Consider the following 21,149-nt stretch of genomic DNA (forward strand, 5'->3'; position numbering starts at 1 on the left):
TTTATGCCGTGGCCCCAGCACAAGGCTTCCAGCAGTGAGATTTATCCTCTGTTCTCAAAGACAGTGCTAACTGCAAAGCTGAGGGACAGACAGAGGCAAGAGATGCCAAATTTTACCCTCAGATGTTGATGTCAGCAGGGGTTGCATATGAGAACAGAAGTCAGCCTCAAGTCTTTCTGTTCACAGCATTCAAGGTGTCTGTTGTGCCAGTCATGACTCACCTGCTGCTCAGCTACAATAAGACCAATTATTATTTTTTCCTTGTTTATAAAAGCTCAAATAGACCTGAACTTCATTGAAATAGGCAGGCATATGACAGTGTGAGAGCAGAGTCCAGGCCTCTTTTACAAAAGCAAATCCAAAAATCTCTCTAAAAATAGAGAAATGTGGTATGAGAAGCCAGATCCAGAAATGCTACCAGAAAAGAGAAGACAGAATGAAATCCAACAGTTTTGACCAACCCTTTCTTGACTGAGCTTTTTCTGAAGCTCTTCATCTGCTGCACTTTTTCCACATATTTGCTAGGCAAATTTTGCTCTCCAATACACTGGAGTCAGACCAAAGCTACTTTACTTGTTTCAGGGTGGTTACTCCAGACTTAAACTTAGTACAGAATTTAGCCCCAACTAACACATCACCAGCGGTCACCCAGCACAGAACATTTGTTTAATCTGCAACCGCTGTTGTCTCAACATTCCTTCAGTAATAATTCTCCTTTCCTGAAGACTCATTATTGCAGTGCAAGCATTTCTGACCCTTGGTGCTGCCAGAAATGAGTGTAAATGTGTGAGATAGGGAAGATAAATGAGACAACACAGCCTCTTAAAGAGTCACCATCTCCTCCAACCAGTCACCAGGAAGGCCTAATAGGCAAATGCAGGACAAAAATATGTTTCAGGGAAACCTGGTCGTGGTTGGCACTGTCATTGCATGGATTCAATGATTGCATTGACAGTCTTGACTTCACCACCCTCTCAAGGAGAGAAGCATGTTCCTCCAAAGGGCAATGACCTACCCAGTTAGGCTGTTACCGCTCTTTGATTTAAAAAATGGGGCTTCAAACTCAGATGTCCGAGAGGGAGGAGGCATGAAAAGCCCCGGTGCAGAGATCCCCATGTCTGGGGGCTCTCTATGCGGAGCGGAAGGTCTGTGCGGGGATGCTGGGGGACGCGTGAAACATCCTCCGGCGCGCAGATCCGGGGCCGCGGGAGGGCAGCAGCGATTTGCGATCCGAAAAGGAGGGAGGTAGCTTCCTTCTTCATGCAGGGAGCTTGGTAAAGACGAACCGCGCGGAACTGCTGCGGGATTTTGTCTGGGTGAATGTGTGAAAAGTTACAGTGGCGTGCCACTAAGGAAGCATAAGTGCAGTCTTGGCAGATTTTTGCTGCATCTCTCTTCTAGTTTATAAACCCTTCGGGTCAAATTCCTGATGGTGGAGCCATCTTGGCCAGGGGGTTGGGACAAGGAACAGATCCCTTTGAACATCGTTTTCCCAAAAGCAAGCTAACTATAGACAGTAAATGACAATAACCACCTTTGGCCACTGTTTTCTCTGTCTCTTTGGAATAATACATTTCTCTTTTGTACAGTTTTATTAATGTGAGTATTTTCTCTGCCATGATTGTGAAAATCCATTGGGAAGATAGGGGAGAGGTGGAAGTCCCTGTGATGTGCATCCTTCTCTGTCCTTCCCCCAGGCAAGCTGAGAGCTGCCAGGGCCCTGCTGGAGCCACTTCTAAGAGCCACAGATGTCTGTGAGCTCTCCCAGCTCGAGGAGTAAAACCTGAACCTATCCCAGAAAGGATTTAATGACCTGGGTGCTCCACTGATGTTGAGAGAGGAATTCACATCCTGACACAGGTGTCACCACGCCAAATACCCCTGCTCTGTGAGGTCACTCTGCGTTCACCACCCACCAAAGCCTCACTGCCCCCCGGGCTTGACTCAGGGAGAAAGCTGATGCCCCCACAGCCACCCCCACCTTCCTGCACCATCCCATTCTCCCTTTGGCACTGGGATTAGGTGTGCAGCTACTGCTTCACCCAGGGAAGACAAAAGGTCTGAGTCCAGCAGTGCCACTGCTGACACTTCAAAGGGTGACTCCATTTAGGCTGCTCCCAGATAGAATTCAAACCAAAGGCTGGAATACTTCATAAATAACCTCAGCTCTCTGCACAGTGGGGGGAAAGAAATTACCATATCTCTTCAAGTAAGAAAATCTGGTGTCTCCAGTGAGTGACAGGTGATGGCTATTTTTATAACAGACATGTATAATGGCCTCACAGCCATGTTTAAAAGCAAATTCAGAGGTGAGGGGGGGAAACAGCCAATATGTGGCAAAGCCTGGTGTCCATTCTCGGGGCTTGTTCGTCATAAATTTTATTTTTGTATAAAATAAGTTGTCCCCTCCCTGTCCTCTCCCCCTCCCCCACTTTTTTTTACATTAGTAACGTTAAGCCAGAAAATAAGTTGACTTTCTAATGTCACATTAGGAAGCCTTGTGGCTGGAGCACCTCTCATATTCTTCCAGAAATATATTTCACAACATTCAATCCACCAACCGAGCATTCTGCAAATGCCAAAAATCATTTAAGTGAGTTTCCAAACGTTGTGCTCGGCTTTCTGACACAGGAGTTGCTTGTTTTGCTAACTGAGATTCACAGTGATGTGTCATTTATAAGCAGCCCATAAAAGGCTGGATAAGCATCAGCAATCAGCAGCATTGTCAGGGATTCTGGGAAAGCACTGCTCATGGGTGGTCTATCAGTTGTCATAAGCAACCCTTTGACTTCTGGGACTCTGCAAGAACTGACTCACTGGTTATTAACCCTGTAATAAGTTATTTTTGTAAACAACTTCAGGATAAAGCCTGATCTTTGTGTAACTCAATAGATGACTCCAGAAGAGGAGATTACCTCCCTCCTGAAGTCAGGGGGAGCCTTTTTAATGGTTTTAGTGAGATTGCCATCAGGCTCAAAGCAAACACACCTGCAGTACTTCTTGGGTGTATTTTCCTTGCAGAGCCACTCTATTGCATCTTTTGGAGGGAACAGATAGACCTGGTTTTCTAGCCATCAGTAGCAACCAGCCTTGATCAGAGTGTGAACAAGGAGAGCTGGAGCACATGGTATTCCCAAGCTCAATGCCAGATTTGCTCAACAGACTCTATCACAGCATAGGCAAGTGTCTTTGTGTTTAAAAAGGCAGCATGTGGCAGGATGCCTTTATGTCTGCAGCAGGTCTGTGTGACACAAGAGACAGCTTTGGGGTAAGATTATGTGTTTAAATACCTGTCCTTCTGAGGTCTCTGCCCATGGCACTGAGCTAGCCTGAGCTGCTGTGCCAAGCTGGAGCACACACTCAGGGCTGGACATAACCCTGACCCGACCAAGGGCATGTAATTCAACAGCTAAAATCCAGCTTCTCTCACTCTCCACGTCCCTGGGAAACCAGATCTGCTGTTGGGAAGAGTATTTCCTTTTGCAGTGTGGATGTAGAGCCAGTTGCCACGTCTGCAGGCCCTCAGGTGAAGCTGCTATAAAGCAGGGTTGGCACTGTGGGGAACTAATCCTGCCTATTGATAAGCATGATAAACTTCTGGTGGGGATAGGTCTCCCAAGGAGAGCCATGGAAGCCTGCAGATATCCAGGTTTCTTATCTAGATGTAGGCAGATGAGAGCAATTCATAAATTTGGGGTTTGGTGGGGGTTGTTTGGCTTTGGTTTGGTTTAAGGCAAGCTCATGATTTACTAAAATAAGAATATCAATCTAATATCAATATCCAACTGAGACAGACAAAACACTCTCTAACAGTTTAAAGTTAGAAAGTGTATGTTTATTACAACAGCCGGGCAGCACATGGGATAATTCCCTAATGTGCACTGCAAAAATCATAGGTATTACAAAGCCCTTTTATTTACAGAAGTCTTGAATACATAAAATATAAATGCATATTCATATCCCTGTCACTTCCTCTGCTCCTCTTCGTATGTAAATTGGCAAAAAGGCTATTAAGCATGCGTAGTTTGGTTCCCTGAAATGAGTCAGGGGTCCATTTTGGGGAGGGGTCGCCAAAATGACGAAGTAAAATAAGTCTTCCTCATTCTGACCTTTCTACCTTTCAATGCATACGTGACAAATGAATCCTTGTAGTTTTCCTGTGTTCAATGGATTCCTCAAGTATGGGAAGTCTGCAACTGTTTTTGTGTCCCTGAAATCTGTTTATCATATTCTGTTTTTCATGATAAGCACAGCCACCCAAACATAAAGTTGACAAGCAATGAGTTAATAGATCCTGGATATCTTATCTAAGATCCAGCTACTGTTAACTATGAGCAGAGCCTATATATCTACTTCTGCTAACTCAGCAACATCTAATTTAATTATCATCTGAACTTTCCTAAAATTCTTAATTCTTCAAAATTAATGTCTCGCTCACATCCCCAGTTCTGCTCTATACAAGGCCTCCAAACTACGCAGACCACATCTGAGTCATCCTGGGTTCTCTGGCCCTATCAGGAAAGTAGAATAGATTTTGTTCTGCTGGGCAGGAGGTAGCCACTCCAACAATCAAATCAGTCATGTTCAGCCAAGAGTCTTGTCTTAGTTTAAAAAGACAGGTGTCTGCTAAGGAAGGCAGGACCTCCCCTGAAATGAGAAATGTAAACCCCCTCCCTCCAAATTGTTATAATTTAGGAATGTAAGGGGCTCTCAGACAAAGATATGAGATGCGGGAATAACAGTTCTTTATTAGGGAAGAAAATAAAAATAAAATAAACAATGCAGTAATACAAAACAATACTGACAGAGTCGGGATACGACCTGACACCCTGTGGGTCAGGGCAATGGTAGCAGTCCAATTGAAATGGTGGCTGCAGTCCTCCTGGCGTGTCAGGTGTGGTTCTGTTGGAGCAGTGATCCTGTAGAAATGGGTGTAGTCTTCCTCTGAAGATCCAGTGGTGGTGTAGATGGGCCTGGTCTTCTTCTGGGAATCCAGTGGAAAAGGCTGCTGCTCCTCTGGGAATCCAGTGGAAAAGGCTGTCCTGGTGTCCCAAAATCTCTGATTATATCCAGGTAGTAATGTTTGGCTCCTCCCCCTAGGTGGAGCATCTCACAATGGGATGATGTAACTTTTATCAGTCATGCAGTGATACTCAGTGGCTCATTAACAGCAGATGTCTCCCCGGAGGGAGAATTGGTTTGTGGAAGAGATAAAGAAAACTGCCCAATTAACAGAAGATAACTTCCACACCTCTAATAGATGGCAAATAGAATACACACACTGGCTTGCAATCTAGGACAAGTGTGTACAGGCTGAAATAATAAATTGTGACTCTGTTTTCCTTAGCACTGGATTATCCATGTTTCCTGTTCTTGTCATGGCTCCTTCTGATGTTTAGGATTCCCTGACTGGCAATCCTTTCTGTCCTCAGCCTCTTGACCTGACTTTGACATCACCACATGATGGTGATCACCATCACCACATGTCATGATCACCACAAATTCTCTCTGAATAACAGGCAAGGGATCAATGTCTCCAGGGAATGAGTTCCTCTTTAAAGTTGCTACAGGTCTTACTGCCGCTTCGCAATGAATGGTTCAACATCAGTCCTGCTCTGTTTCAAACATAAGTATTTAATTCAAGAATGCAGGAGCTGTGGCAGCCTCAGCCACAGAGATCTGACTCATCCCAGCTGCTCTATCTGGATGTAGGTCATATGGAATTACATCCATCAGGATGCACAGTACAGTATATTCACTCCAAGGGCCAGTGACTCCTGCTTTGCATGCAATGCTTGGGGAGGAGGCAAAGTAAGCGGGTTCATAACAAGCTTTATTTGAACACAAACCTAGATATCTCCCTACTTTCCCAAACACCACTGAGAGTGAGTCATATTTCCTGCAGGCAAGTTGCTATTTTCCACACAAAGCTCATGCAAGGTGTTCCCAGAGTTTGTTATCCCATAATTTTACTTGCTTTTCACGTGTCTGTGCTCAGATCCCAGAGGGGCAAGGTCAGACTTTTGAGGGGTCTGAGCACAGCTAAGAAAAGATATGGTTTTCGCTCAGCTGTGGGGCATTTCTCACTACTCTGTGAACCACTGTTGGGATTTAAACAGGTGAAAACAACAAACAACAAAACAAAAAGCCCTGCTCTTGGTGGGCTCCCCTTTAGTGGCACAATTCACACTGAGGGATCCTTGTTCATGCCTGAGACAAAACCAGGCTGAAATGCAGCGTTCTTAGAGAGCCTGGAGTCATTCATGCACTGGTCCAAGTTTTTGAGGCCCTGAGCCAAATTCAGCCCCAGGACACCTAGTGGAGATGTGTTTAACCAGTAACAGGTTGGTCTTTGCCATGGGGCTTCAGTGGGCAGCAGCCTCACTTAGACCCAGTGCAGATTCTCCTGATCACTCTTTGCCCCAGAGATGTTAAACAATGGATCCAGAACTGCACCTCTGAGGCACCAAAAGAGGCAGGAATTTTAGACAGACTTTTTCTGGTGCAACCCCAGAGCTGCCTCCAGCCTCCCAGGGCTGATGACTGTGGTGCATTGAGCCCTAGACTCTGATCCCCTTGAACAAAAGGGAAAACTCAGCATGACAGAATATCCTGAGTTATCCTGAGAGGAAGGGACCCATAAGGACTATCAAGGCCAGATCCGAGTCTAGTCCTCTGCAAAAATGACAATGATTTCCCCCTGCCTGCTCCTGCAAACACAGACTCCACATGAAGTTGCACCCCAGGGAGTAAGTCAGCCATAATGATCCTAATACATGGAAGGTACAATACTCCATACATTTTAATTTGCACCTATTATCTCTCATCCCTTCATAGGATTTATTGCTCTGCTCCCTCTCCCCACAGCAAACTTTCTGGTGGTGAGCCCTTTTGTCACTTGTCAAGTGTCAGTTGGGGTACTTGCCATCTTTGTCTGGGTTTGTCTCTGGATTCACTGGCAGGAATAAAAGCTTCCTTAATACCAAGAATGTGACAGGTGTAAAAAAAAATGTTTAAAAAAATCTGAGATATACTTCCAGAACTGGTAAAAAAAAACCCCACACAATAAAATCAGATCAATGCTGAATGAAAGTAACTTTGCCCTGCAAAAACAGTTCCAAAATAATCAACAGCAACAGTGGCTCTGGCAACAACTGACATTCAAATTTGGAATAACAGGAGTGGTTTGAGAATTTTATAAAAGCTTGACCAATCCAACAGCCACTGGAGAAGATAATGTAAGCAAAGCTCATGAAAAAATAGAATCACTAAATACTCCAAGCCCTCATCCTTATGTCTTGGGGCAAGTAGGAGAAAGTGAACCCCAAAACAACTGTCAGGGTTGTTTTCTTTCAAAACATGGTGCATTTACAACTGCCAAAAATTCCACCCCTGAACTGGAGGAACTGAGGTGTGAGTCAGTCAAGCAGCTTCCATCTCCCTGGGAAACACTTCCTCAACACAGATGTCAGACAACTTTCCTCTACCCTCCTGCACTGTCAGGAAAACCAAGCTGGAAAGTAGGCAAAAATTAAGATTATCTTCCTCTAACACTGACAGTCACAGAGAGGAAAAGAGAAAAAACAACAACAACAACAAGAACAACAACAACAATAACAAAAAAACACCACAAAAACAAAACAAAACAAGAAAACACCCCAAACATAAAACCCAGCTTGCTGGGAAAAAGCCCACCAAACTTTGAAAAGCACTCTGTGAAGTCCCTGGTAATGAAGCTAGTGTACAGCCAAGCTGCCATCACTATTGCCATTCTCTAACAGGGCAGAGGCATATTGTAAGTGTATTTAAAAAGTCACACTCCCAGCTCCTTCATAAATTATTGGCTTTTTTATCAAAATACCTTTCACTGGACCTCAGTACAATCCTTTCTCCAGGAGTTTTCCCAAACTCCAATGCACTGAGCTCAGATGATTTTCTGAAAGCAATATGTTTTATTAGTTTAGACATTTCAGTTCTATTTGGCATTTTTCCTAACATTTGTTCAATCTCTCCTCAATTTCACATCAAATTCTGCACCCATGCCATCCTTCAGCAAGGAACCCCAGGAGGCTGCACCCACACTTTGAGGAGCTCCCCTCTACTCCCTTTCTTCATGTTCTGAGCCAGGTCCCTTCATCTGATGCTCTCTTACAAACTCTTGCACTGGAAGATGAACAGACAATTCTTGTTGACACTCTCCATGTCATTCAGTCAAAAAAACTGCCCACACCTTATGTATTTCTAGCCTAGTCTATTATTCTATGTTTCTGACCTGATTCCCAGGGTGCCCTCTCCACTGTTAGTAGTGTATCTTAAAAGTATAAAATATAGGAAAATGAGCTATACCACTGCAATTAGTGGGGGAAAAACCACATTGATTATTTCTTCCTTGACAGTATTTTTAATAAAAAAATGTACTTTTTCTCCACTAAAGACACCTAGTAAAAACAACTATAAAAATATACTTGGAGTTCTCCACTGAAAAATTAGGGAAAACAAAGGAGAATACCTAGCCTTTATTGGTTCAGTTTACCAATGCATTTCAAGTCAGAAATCCTGAAATAATAGAAATCCATACTGCAAACAAATTTCTTGCTGAGTTCACAGGTAGAAAGTTTGTCAGGACCGTTGTAATTCTGCAGGAAAAACGATTGTGAGAGAGGACTGATGAAGATTCGGGGGGTGGGGGGGGAGGAGGGTGGTTGTTATTATTCCAACTTGCTTAATAAAGTGTATGTGACAGAGAACATAAGGAAATTGGGCTGGTGGCATTCCTCAAAAATAAAAAAGGTGCCGAATTTTAAATCGGGAGCAAAGCAGGGAAACGGACAAGGTCGTCTGAGTTTCAGTATCCACATGGGAATTAAAAAAAAAAAAAAAAAAAAAAAAAAGGCACAAATTCCCAGAGGAAACTAGTTAAATATTCTCTCCACCTCCCTCCTCTTATTCATTCGCTTCTTTCCTTTCAATCGGCGGGGTCCCATGGCAACCATGGTGGGAGAAAAGCATCCTCTCCAGCCGCCGCGCTTGCCATGGCAACCGGCACGTCAGCGCCGGCGGCCGGGCCCCGGGGGCGGCCCAGCCCCGGGGCCCTCCCGGTGTCCCCCGGTGCGGCGGCCCCGCCGCTCCTGGCGCTGTCCGTGGTGCTGATGGCCCCGACGGGGCGGGAGGCGCGCCCGGGACCGGCGGTGGGGCGGCCGCATGATCCGCATCCCACATGACACAGAAAGGAGCTGGGCAGCGGCCACCCCTGCGAAACGTCATTTTTTCCTCCGGTGCAGAAGAGGGATGGAATACCCCGTCCTTCCCCACCGGCGGTTTTGTGAACAGCCGGGCAGAAGCAGTTGCAGCCCTGGAGGTACCCCGTGGTTCCCAGTATGACCGGGACCTTCCCCAGACGTGGCTTCACTTGGGATAACCAGCAGAGCAAGGAGCAGACCAGAGCCTTTGAGATTATGCTTTGGAGCAGGTATGTGGATGCATGGGGCTGTGCTGAGTACTGCTGTAGCTAAAGGGGTAATTCTCCCTGCAGAGGCAAATAACATGATCTTTCCCAGTAATGTATCTTATGAGTATTTACTTATGTGCATTTAAATCACTTGGGGACTAGCCAGGAGGACTCATTTCTCAGGAGAAAATGTTCTGTGGGGCTTGAATTTCAAGCTTATTCTGCTGAAAGCAGGGGGGGGTGTGTAGAATTACTGCAGAATAACTACCTATATTTTCTGGACAAATCTACAGTCTCTCTATCTATATTCATTATCTTTCAATTATGTTACTTATTTGTTTGAAACAATCTCCTGACATCAGTTCAGTGAAAAAAGAAAATTACTTTACAGCAATGGAGCACATCGATCTGTTTATCTGTTTTTTTCTGTCTCTAAATAGATTCAAGCAGCTTCTTCCTTCCTCATGTTATTGCTATGGAACAGCTGCTTTTGTATTTTTCAGTCATTAATTTGGAAACATCCTTTCTGAAAGCGCTGTCTTCTTTTTTCCGTGTGGGTGCCTTGGTGCAGCTACTCAGGGAAACCCTACAGGCAGAGGAATATTTGTTTATACATAGCCATCACAGGCAAGAGGGCTGTTCTGGTTTAGCTAATTCAGGCACAGACTTTCTAAGAATGCATAGCAATATTTCTCTTTTATCCAGCTGGCTTCCAGCATGTCAAACAGTATGTTGGCTCCACAGAGTAACAGGGAAGTAAAGCTGCTTTCTGCTTTCAAAAGGCCATTTGTGTGTATGAGGCAGGATTCATAGCCAGTTCTTTCTGGCAAAGGTTCTCAGACGTGGTTCTTGAAGGTTTGTTGTTAAAGTCACTGTTAACCACTTAAACAAGTGGCTTGGTTTGCAGAAAAATTGGTTGCCAACCCAGAGGCATCCTGAAAAGCTTATTTGGGTGTCTAAACATGGAATTTTTTGAAATTTGATTATGAGTAAGCTTGATTTCTGTTTTATTTTAAGCATTCTGGTCTCAGATGAGTCAGTAAGGGGAGGAATCTCTACATCTTAGACACATATGGGGAGCTGTGCTCCTTGTCTCAAAGTAAGAGCTTGCAGACTCTCCCTCCCCCGCAGCTCTCCTGTGAGGCTTCTGTTTGCAGACCTGTGCAGTGCAATTCCCTCCAACTGCATTTTCCTTTGCAGCCCCACCGGGCACCCTCTCTCAGGTGTTTAAGAGAGCAATTTCAGTCAGACAATGCAGAACAAACCCCAGCCTCCTTAGGTGGAGTCAGTTCACCCTCCCTACCAGTTCTCCCAGCACCAAAACATAACGCAACCCTTGTGTGTTTGGGATTTCTACATTCCAGCAGCTTCCATCTTTTCCTAGACTTCCCCTTTGGCAGGCAGCAAACACAGTTCTTGCAACTGGCACCCCGTCCATGAAGGCATCTCCAGATCAGGGGCTATCAGCAGGCTGACACCTTGCCTCAGTGGCTTCTCCTGGGCTGCTTTTATCCTCCCTGAGCCTTGCCCAGCAGAGGGACTCCCTTCTCACAATCATCTCCACATCAGGCATTTCCAACCCAGCTTCAGGCAGTGCATGGCCTTCAGCCTTCCCAGCTTCTCTAGCCCAGCTGGTGTAGGAAGACTGAAATGCTCTCACTAATGGCTGTATCCTCAGGCAGAGGCCCACTCGAGTGTTGTTCTACTGCTCATGCAGGTCTGCTCCTCTTATTCCTATCAGATTAGTCCTCCTGGAAGCACCTCAGGCATCTGTGATTATAAGCCACCACTGCCACCCCACTCTCTGTCACCATGTCTGACACAGGGACCTGTGCCCTATGAGCACCACTTCCATGTTACCAAGAAGGGTCAAGAGCCCTGTGACAGGAACTCTCACATCCCAGCACAAATGTTTGCACCAGTGAAAAAATCATGTTGCCACATGAACATCTTGTGTGACGAGAAAGCCATTTTCACAAGACTTCCTGTCAAGAATTCCTTTCTACATATCCTTTCCACACAAACCAAACAAAAAAAAAAAAAAAAAAATTCCTCAGGTTCTCCTAGGGGGAAAACTTGTGCTCCCTGCTGGTGAGAGGGTGAGCTGAGCTGCCCAAGTCTTTGCTGCAGCTGCTGCATTTTCCCTGTGGGGGAGAGGGTGCGAATTTCCAAGAGATGGGCAGAGAAACCAGCCAGGCGTGAGATTTACCACTGCTTATCTGTCAACACCCACCATGGCAAAGCAGCCCTGGTAAGTGCCATGTTCCTCACACCAAGCAGAAGAATGTGCTGTGCTGTGGGCAGGGCCTGGCGTCACCAAAAATTAATGCAAGCACATGGGAGAGAGCATCTATATTTTTACCTCTGAATCACAGAAGGGTACAGGCTAGCCATGCCTAAGGACACACTCAACCCCCATTAGGGAGGACAAAAAGCCTCCAAAGTTGTATTTCAAGCTTCTCTACACTATTCTTGGATGATTCCAGTAGGTGGAAACTATTGTGACAGCAGAGTTGGAAATTAGGTCAGTTCTTCTTCTGCTTGCTTGACTTTTTCCTGTCCCCACAGTCACATTGGGCACAGATTGGGGTTCTGCCACCATTTATATATATATATATATATATATATATATATATATATATTTAGACATTTAGGGCTAATCTGGAGTTTTGCATACTAATCTCAGCAGCGGGAGGATAAAATAAAGCCCTGAAACACTTAAACCTGAGGGACTGTCCTTTGGGAGCAAGAGTTACATCTCCAAGAAGAGACTTGCAACCATTGTGTACCTGTTTTTAAACTGTGTGGTACCCTCTGAGGAGGTGAGAGTGTCTATCTGGGTAACACTGAGCGCAGATATGGCTCATATTTTACCACTGCCTGTACCTAGACCAGAGCATGATGTTGGGTGTATCTGCAGTTACAGTAAGGGCTCCTTCTCAGTGCCAACAAATAATAAACATCTCAAGGTTTAGGTGTATGAATGATTACTGTGTTTTAGCAATTTACCCCAGGTTAATAGACCTACAGTAACTTCCTCTAGGTCAGTCTTAATCCCCAGTAAATACATGAGAAAAATTCACTGCCTCCAGATGCAGGGAAAAGCCATTGCTCTCAGAGCATTTAAAACCACAATGAACTTCAAGAGATTGCAACGTCTATTAAGGAGACTCAGCCAAAATGCAATGACTTAGACTTGTGTAGGGGTTTGAATCCTACTTGTTCATTAAAATCATACCTTGTGGAATTGTCCTTAACAATTGCTCCAGGTCACAGTAGTGCTCCAGGTGCAAGCTGACAGACCCAGAAGGAAGAATGGACCCTGTTCTTGTTCCAGTTAGCTACCGCATGTCTCACTCCTTACTAAGCTCAGTTGGAAGGATGAAGTTGAAAAAGGATTCTTCCCCAAGCAGCCAGTACAAGAAATAAAAATTTATTCCAATCCCAGCAGCTGTTGCAGTATTATATCTTTGTCCTCAGTTTCAATATCTTGTTAAAACAGTTAGAAAAGAACGTGAAGAGCTAAAGAAGGTGGATGGCTAACAGTCTGCCTGTGTGCCCTGAATTTCCTCCAACATGCAGCAGATATTCATTAGATGTGTTGAAAATTAGAACATTTCCTTCTTTTATTTGATTCCATCCATACTTCCTGCTCCCATGACCTCACCCCTCAATACAGGCTAGGCCCTCAGATCCTGATGTAAGATGCAAAAACACAGATCAGCTCACTCAATCAGTTCAGCTCAGAAGCTTTCACCATCAGCTGAGCCATGTCCACACCAGCACTGAGAGCTCCATCCATGAGCCAATCCTTGCTTACAGCCATGTCATCCTTGGTTGTCCATGATGTGGGACAAGGATCTCCACCAGCTGGGTGAAGCCAGAGCGTAGGCAGCAGTACGTGAGGTGTGGGTACAGATCTCAAAGGCTTCGCTGCACTCAAAACATGCTATTCTTCAGATAAAATAGGGGCAGATATTTCCTATCCCCACACACTGGAATACAGAAAGTGAGGAGGAACATACTTCACCTCAAGAGATTTTCAGGCCTTGCTCAGAAGAGCCACCCAGAGAATAGAAACACCTTCATAAGAGGAGCAGGGCAAAGAGCTGAGGATTTTTATGAGCACCAGAGCAGAGAAAAGGACTGGCAGGGAAACTGTGTACTTACAGAAGCATATGCTTCCGCATTCCTCCATTGGAAGCAGGAGGACTAAATGGCCTCAATATGCACAACAGTCATCTCTGTACATCAAGGGACAGAGAGAGGCTAAAACACTGCACTCTTCTACAAAGGGATTTCTACACTGGCGCATTGCACGCACAGGGCAGTTCATCTGAATTTAGGCAGGGTGGATGTCATCTTCTAGCATCTTGCAGCCAGACAAAAGCCCCCCTCCCCACTCCCCACTGAATCACAATTTGCTCACACTCCTAATGTTGATTACACTCAGTTAGATGAAGCATTACTCTTCCTGTCTGGCAGCTCTTCCCGAGATACTCTCCAGAGAGGGAAGTTTATGGACTAAATGATCAGCTTAGTGCTTTTGAAATAATTTGCTGGGCCAATGCTTGTCTGGTGTTTTGCAGCTATGATACAGAGAGGTAAAAAATATTGAATAAAAAAGCCCCTCTGCTAGTGCTTAGGTCAAGTAATGTACAATGATCTGCTTATTTGCTAGATTTCTAATATTGAAAAACACTACTTGGGAAACAAAATGCTTTTTCTTTTGATGAAACATTTTTTAAATCCCATTTACTGCATTCCTTTTTGAATCTTATTAGTTTTGCTCTAATGGGCACTGCATTTTTAGACAGGACAGTGAACATGCAAACACACAGTGACTATGCCATATGGGCTTTGTGCAATAGCCAAGTGTACGTGGCAGTGATTTCATGAAATTTTTGTGGCTCATCTCTAAGTAACAGGTCTGTTATAGAGAGCTATCAGCTCAAAATGGAGCTAATTGGTTTCCAAACAGCAAATTAAGGTCAGTAAAATGGAACTGTGGCACAAGGAAATACTTCTTCAATTATTATGAGTCATCTTGCATGCTCTTTCTTTTCCAAAGCTAATGCATGAATTTCCTAGATTGAAAATCAAGATGTATTCTATTTGCCATCTGTATGGCAGTTGTCTTGTGTTAAGTGGGCAGTTTTTCCTTATCTCTTCCACAATCAGTCCTCCCTCGAGGAGACATCTGCTGATAATGGACTATTGAATGTCACTGCATGACTGATAAGAACTACTACATCCCATTGTGAGATGCTCTGCCCAGAGGGAGGAGCCAAGCATTCCTACCTGCAAATAGTCTTGAGATTCTGGCCCACCAGCACTTCTTTTTCTGCACTGGATTTTCCCAGAAGAACAGAGCCTCTTCCGCTGCCTCTTCAAAGGAAGACTGCACCCTTTTCTGCAAGATCACTGCTCCAACAGAACCACACCTGACACTCCAGGAGGACTGCAGCCACAATTCTAATTGAACTGCTACCAACACCCTGAATAACAGGGTGTCAGGATGTATTCTGACTTTGTCAGTGTTGTTTTGGTTTACTGCATTGTTTATTTTATATTTTTATTTTCTTCCCTAATAAAGAACTGTTATTCCTGCTCCCATATTTTTGCCTGAGAGCCCCCCTTAATTTCAAATTTATAACAATTCAGAAGGAAGGGGAATACATTTTTTTTGTGCTTCTAAATTTTTGCTTATGGACCTTTAGGGCAGAGGGAGTTGAGAGAACTCATCACTGGTGTTTATGGACCTGATATTTGCAAGTTGAAGGGTTCATTAACACTTAAACCATATTTCAGCAAACAATGTAGCAAATATAGACATGGGAATTGGGGATAAATACTGTAGCAAGCCATGGTATCTCCAGTTATTTGCATTTCAGATCCATAAAGAGTTGTGCCTATGCTGAGCTTTTTATGATCCTGTTTTCTTTTGGAGCATTACTCATAATGCAAAAGTTAAAGTCTCCTCTATAAAAAACAGGCTCATAAAAACCAGAATGGTTCACTGAAGAAAAATATATGCTGGGCCATAGACACTCAGGTTCTTAGTACTAAATCAGGGCATGATCCTGATCTCAGTGCCACATAAGGAAAATAGGCTTGAATAGAGATAATTTAAAATAAAAGAAATTAATTTCTGGTCCATTTGAAGAAAAAATTACCTATGACTAGGAACGCAGGAATGTCAGAGTACAGTGGTTAATCAGATCACATTTTACTTTTTTTGAAAAATAAAAGAAGTAATTGCTGTACAACCAGTGAAATCCTAGGCTCAAGTTAGTTAAACTCCCTATAATTGCAACTATATTTTCACCTGTGCCTCGTGGGCAGTGGGCTCAATGACCTGGGGGTTTTCCGAAGAAGAATCAAAAAATTCAGCATTAGTTGTCCCTCTGGTGGATGCCTCTCCTGTTCCACTGACAGTGAAGAAAGCAGCAGCACACAAGAACCATCTGTGCATGGGCAGCTCTTCCCACCCCCATGTTGTTTCCTCTGCCAGGAAAGCACTGACACAGGGCAGCTGGATTCATCTCCTGGAATCCTCCTTCCTTTGGACACCCACTGGTTGCTCTCCACCGGGGTCACACACTGCTCTCTGCCCAGGCCTGCTCAATTCCTGTCTCCTCCAAGGCGTGTTTGCAGGTAACCCAAGCTCTCCCGTGAACAGTGGTTGGGCTGACTCTTAGACAAGATGCATTAGAAAAAAAAGCCAAAAAGTATTATCTAGGCATTACAGCCCCATAACTGTTTTGGGGCTTACCCACCTGCAAAACTAAATGTGTCAGGTCTGAGCAGACTCGGAGAGAAGATTTGGCTCACAAGGAGAAATATCACAAGAACAGTGTTAGCAACTCTGCCTATTTTAACAGCTTAGAAAGGCCATTTCATTCTTGTACCAGACTTCCACTGCTCTTCAGTACTGGCCAAGACATTTTATCTGATTATTCTTCTATGAGGCTTAATTTGCACAGCTGGCTATTTTTAAATGGCACATACTTCTGCATGGCAAGAAGGGAAATTAAGGAAGAAAATTTTCCCATAATGTTCCTTTCTATCTAGTTAATAGCCTCCACATGTATTATTTTATTACAGATAATTCTAACAGGTAATTTAGCAGGTTGCACTAACATTGCATCCTGCCACTCTGCCAGACACAGCAGCCCAAATGCCCTGCCAACAGCTGGTGACAGCAGGATTTCTCCAGGGGGGAAGAGCCATCCAAAGGAGGGTGAGGAAAGACAAGCAGGAGCCCTCTGAGAAATCAAGAATCATCTGCCAGGCAAAGCCACTAAGAAAACAAAGAGGGAAGGCAACCAAGGATAAAGGGGAAGGCAAGGCCAGGCTGGGCAGCACCCACAGCCCTCCAGCAGAGGAGGGGACAAGGGGCAATGTATGACCTGCTGACAATGCCCCCTCACATAACACAAACAGCCACAGTAAGTACAGGCTCTAAAAAAGTTAGATGGAAAAAATCTTCTATAACCACCCCAAGAAATTATTACTTCTTTCCTTCTTCCACATCTGACACTTTTTTTGCACTGCATTATTGATGGAGACATACAAAGCAGCACAAGGGGCAAGATCCCAAATTCATCCTATGGCTCTGTGCTTTCAGGCTTCTCTCTGAGTAGGAAGACAAGGAGAAAATAATAAGCAGTAGATGCAGAGCCAGAGTAGTCACAGCAAAAAGCATCAGTGAAGCATTGGGAAAAGCCCATCAGAAGGCAAACCTGGGAATCTGGATCACATGGAAAGCTGAGGAGGATGGTGGTGGCTTTTTGAGCTTGTTCATTTGGCTTCCTCTCGGATGTCCCTCTAGTGCTGAGGTGACTCCGGGATGGTGGAGAAGGCCTTCACTGGCCTGCACTGACGAAGGAAGACACAGCAGCCGCAGTATTCAGTCTCTGGATGATTTATTTCAAATTATCAGGAAGCTTGTCTCTTTGGCTGCTGGCCGAGAGAAGACGCAGACTTCTTAACAGTTGTTTACTATTTCTTATCTATCAATTCTCTCTGTGCCCTTGCCAAGGTCTGTCCAGCAAGGCAGAAAGGGAGCATCTGACCTTGAGAGGCAAGCACAGAGATTAAATACTACCTGCTACGTACTACATGTTTACTATTTCCTGCCAATATTTAGCACCTATGTTGGACAGTGTGTTTTCAGTAAAACCCAATTAAAAGATGCCAACATCACCAAGAAGATGGAGGATAAGAAGAAGGAGGAAAAGGACAAGCCACACCCCAAATCCTTCATGTTGGATTTTTCATACCCCCCCCCGTACCAATCCTGACCCCCCCGTACATCGGTCAAAACCCCCATGAACATAATGTAAAAATACTCTCCTCTAACTTATAACTACTTTTACTTTATCTACTGTAAATTCTAGATTTTTGTCTCTTCTTGCTCTTCTTGCAGAGCTGGTAACTCATTCCATGGCTCAAAATCAAAATCACAGCTGTCTCCAGCTGTCTGCCAGGGTCTCTGACCCACAGGAACACCTGAAAATGTCGGAAAAGCATCCTGGGTTCCGACAGCTTCCCGAATTAACTTTTTGATCTTCCGGTCATAAACTGAATCCTGAATTATCTTGTACAGTATCAAGCTCTGGAGTTCAGCATTCTCACAGTAGACCCATAGAAAAGGCTTTGTATGTCTAGTGAGTAAAAGGCTTTGCATGTCAAGATGATGACTGAAAGAACATCAGACAGAAGCAGGGTGTTTGAATATGTATAGCCACTAAAATGAGCTATTTTTCCATTTTATCCCTGCGACAGGCTAAGGCCAACCCAACCATCTTGCTAAACTCAACACTGGAAACTATCAAGCAGTATAGGCATAGAATGGGAGGCCACACCCATCACAATCTGTGGTGTGTCTGCCAGGAGGGTGCAGGAGAACAATTTCACACAGGTAACACCCTGAGACAAACTGTAATTCACAGGTAGTGACATTTGACAGGTGATAGGTTTGGTGTCACCAGTCAGGGACATTTTTCCTCCATGGACAGGAACCCAAAGTGCACACCCCAAAGGCCTCTCACTGAAGGACTCCCAGAAATTCAGCTCACTTCGTCCACAAGGGTCTAAGGATCACTCAAGATCAAAACAGTCATTCTTCCAAAGGTGTGGGGCTGATGGTGAGTATGCTCAATCCCGGGAAGTCTCCTTGGGCAGCACCCCTGCCCCAAGGGAAGAGCTTCCCACCACAGACATCCTGCTCTAAGGAAAACCACATGAAAAAGGGGGCTATAACCTGGTCTGGTCAGGGCCTGTGGACATACATGGTAATGGTCCAGAAATTTCTCTGGACTGAGCTCTCTTATTACCTGGGGACCCTCTGTGTTGGCCAAGGGGTCCTGCCCTTCTCGTCCCCCCCACAAAGGCAGGGTTGGGGTCATGGTGCACACAGTGCAGATATGGAGTGGGACTGTGAGGAAAAAAAGTGAAAGGATGTGAAAGGGCATGAAAGGCTGGCAGCCACCTCAAACCAGCCAGGGAATGGGGTGGGATCCCCCTGACACAACTTGTTGTACCACCAGCTACAGTGGAACCCAGAAGCTGTATTTCAGTGTTAGCCCAGAAATACAGAAGTTACAGTATGTATTTCTACTACAGAGAATATTCTTTTGTAGGTTAAGATGGGCTTTTCATACACAGCTATTCAAGAGAACCTTTTCTCTCCTTTCTGTCTGCAGCCTGAGCAAAAGGTGTAGCCGAGTTTTCTCACAGCATGGATAACAGCAGTGGTCCTGTTCTTCTTACCTTGCTCCTGCTGCAGAGCATGAGCAGCCCCAAAGCCTCCTCCCCTCCTGCTGGCTACGACATGTCAGAACCTCCAGCCCCGGGAGCCGGCCCCAGCAGGAACCACTCTCTGGTAGAATATGGGCTGAGGCCAGGGGAAATCGCAGCTGCCAGCGTGGTTTGGGGAGCACTGTGGCTGATCTCTGTCTTGGGAAACTTCCTCATTTGCTTAGTAATCCACAGGAGCAGGAGGACACAGTCCACCACCAACTACTTTGTGGTGTCCATGGCCTGTGCTGACCTCATGAGCAGTGTAGGGAGTGCGCCCTTCCTGCTGCTGCAGCTGAGCTCCGGGTGGTGGTTGCTGGGCAGCGGGGTGTGCCGGCTGGTCAGGTACATCCAGTACCTCACACCCGGGGTCCAGATCTACGTGCTCCTTGCCATCAGCATGGATCGATTCTACACCATTGTCTACCCCCTGAGCTTCAAAGTGTCCAGGGGTAAAGCCAAAAAAATGATTTTGGCCTCCTGGCTCTGTGGTGCTCTGTTTGCATCACCAGCCTGTTTTCTCTATGGCTCCAGCAGCGACCACCACTGCAACTTTTTTCTCCCCAGTTCTTGGCAAGGATCTGCCTACAGTATCATCCATCTCCTCTTGGTATTTATGATCCCATCCCTCTTCATTATTGTTTTTTACCAGAAAGTCATTAAGTACATTTGGAGAATAGGCACAGATGGAATGACTGTCAGGAGAACAACAAATATTGTTCCAAGAACAAAAGTGAAAACCATCAAGATGTTCTTAATGTTAAACTCGATGTTTCTCCTGTCCTGGCTGCCTTTTTTCATGGTACAATTGTGGCACCCACAGGAAAAAGACTACAGAAAAAGCTCTTTGCTTTTCCTGGCCATCACCTGGATCTCTTTCAGTTCCTCGGCCTCTAAGCCAACCCTCTATTCCATCTATAATGCAAACTTCAGAAGAGGGATGAAAGAAACTTTTTGCATGTCTGCCATGAAATGCTACAGAAGCAATGCATACACCATCACCACCAGTTCCAGGATAGCAAAAAAAAATCATGTTGGTATTGCAGATATTCCAGCTACAGCCAAAAGTGTCACCAAAGACTCCACCTATGATGCTTTTAACAGAGAAGCCAAGGAAAGAAAGCTTGCCTGGCCTATTCTGTCCAATCCCCCAAATACATTTGTTTAGTGGGCTGCATTGTTTTGAAAAGTTACTCTGTACCCCGAGAAGAAGGAATTTTCTCTCCATTGGAACCAATGTATAGCTGCATATTTTTAACCTAGCTATTTTTTTTTTTTTGGTGGGGGGGAGGGGGCAGAAAAGAGATGTTTTATTTTATTAAATGGCTTGGGTTTGATGCATTTGTTCTATTTCATTTCCGTTACTACATTCTGCTTTGGGAAACTCCTCTCCTATAGTCATAAGCAATGTTTATCTGCAAAAGAAGAGTCCTTCTCTATCTGTAGGGAGAAAAGGGAAAGAAAGAAAAACTGCTTGTTTTAATCCTTTTATAGGATGGTCCATGGTGCAAAAGCCTAAATCCACTCAAAGTCATCTAGGCTTCCTTCCACTAAGTCCCTGCAAATACAGTTGCACTGGGGTTGTCCATCCTGTTGAGATCCCACAGGTAAGATGTCCATATGGGGGCCCTGTTTGCTTCAGACTGAGCCCATTGGCCTCATCAGTGACAAAATTCCCACTGGCCCAGGAATGCCAGCATTGGGCCAGCACTGGATGCTTCTGCATCTTTGTCCTTGTGCCTCTCTGGAGGTCTCGTGGTCTAAGCCACCCAGGAAAAGTCTCCTTCTTGGTCTCACCTTCCCCAGTCTCTCAAGCTGCTTCTAGCCCCAGCCTGGTGCACCCACCCAGAGGTGGGCACAGCCAGGAAGAAGAGCTGCTGAGCAAAAGGGGCCATGT

The 21,149-nt window shown here is 44.9% G+C and overlaps 1 protein-coding gene and 1 long non-coding RNA gene across 3 annotated transcripts; one reads left to right on the plus strand and one right to left on the minus strand.

The window, feature by feature from the left end:
• Window positions 1-7,055: 7,055 nt before the first annotated feature.
• Window positions 7,056-9,028, minus strand: LOC137474131 (uncharacterized). Its single transcript, XR_010999164.1, has 3 exons — window positions 8,934-9,028; window positions 7,862-7,936; window positions 7,056-7,513 (listed from the first exon to the last, which is right to left on the minus strand). It is a non-coding gene; the product is annotated as an uncharacterized lncRNA (long non-coding RNA).
• Window positions 9,029-9,345: 317 nt separating this feature from the next.
• Window positions 9,346-20,456, plus strand: GPR19 (G protein-coupled receptor 19). Of its 2 annotated transcripts, none has more exons than XM_068190416.1 (2): window positions 9,346-9,469; window positions 19,159-20,456. In XM_068190416.1, the coding sequence occupies exon 2, from the start codon at window positions 19,194-19,196 to the stop codon at window positions 20,418-20,420; it is 1,227 nt and encodes a 408-aa protein (XP_068046517.1). In that variant the 5' UTR covers window positions 9,346-9,469; window positions 19,159-19,193; the 3' UTR covers window positions 20,421-20,456. The 2 variants fall into 2 exon arrangements, with proteins under 2 accessions (XP_068046517.1, XP_068046516.1); XM_068190415.1 differs by lacking the exon at window positions 9,346-9,469 and adding an exon at window positions 18,054-18,374.
• Window positions 20,457-21,149: the final 693 nt, after the last annotated feature.

The sequence above is a fragment of the Anomalospiza imberbis genome, chromosome 5 (genome assembly GCF_031753505.1).
Source record: "Anomalospiza imberbis isolate Cuckoo-Finch-1a 21T00152 chromosome 5, ASM3175350v1, whole genome shotgun sequence".
NCBI classification, from domain to species: Eukaryota; Metazoa; Chordata; class Aves; order Passeriformes; family Viduidae; genus Anomalospiza; species Anomalospiza imberbis.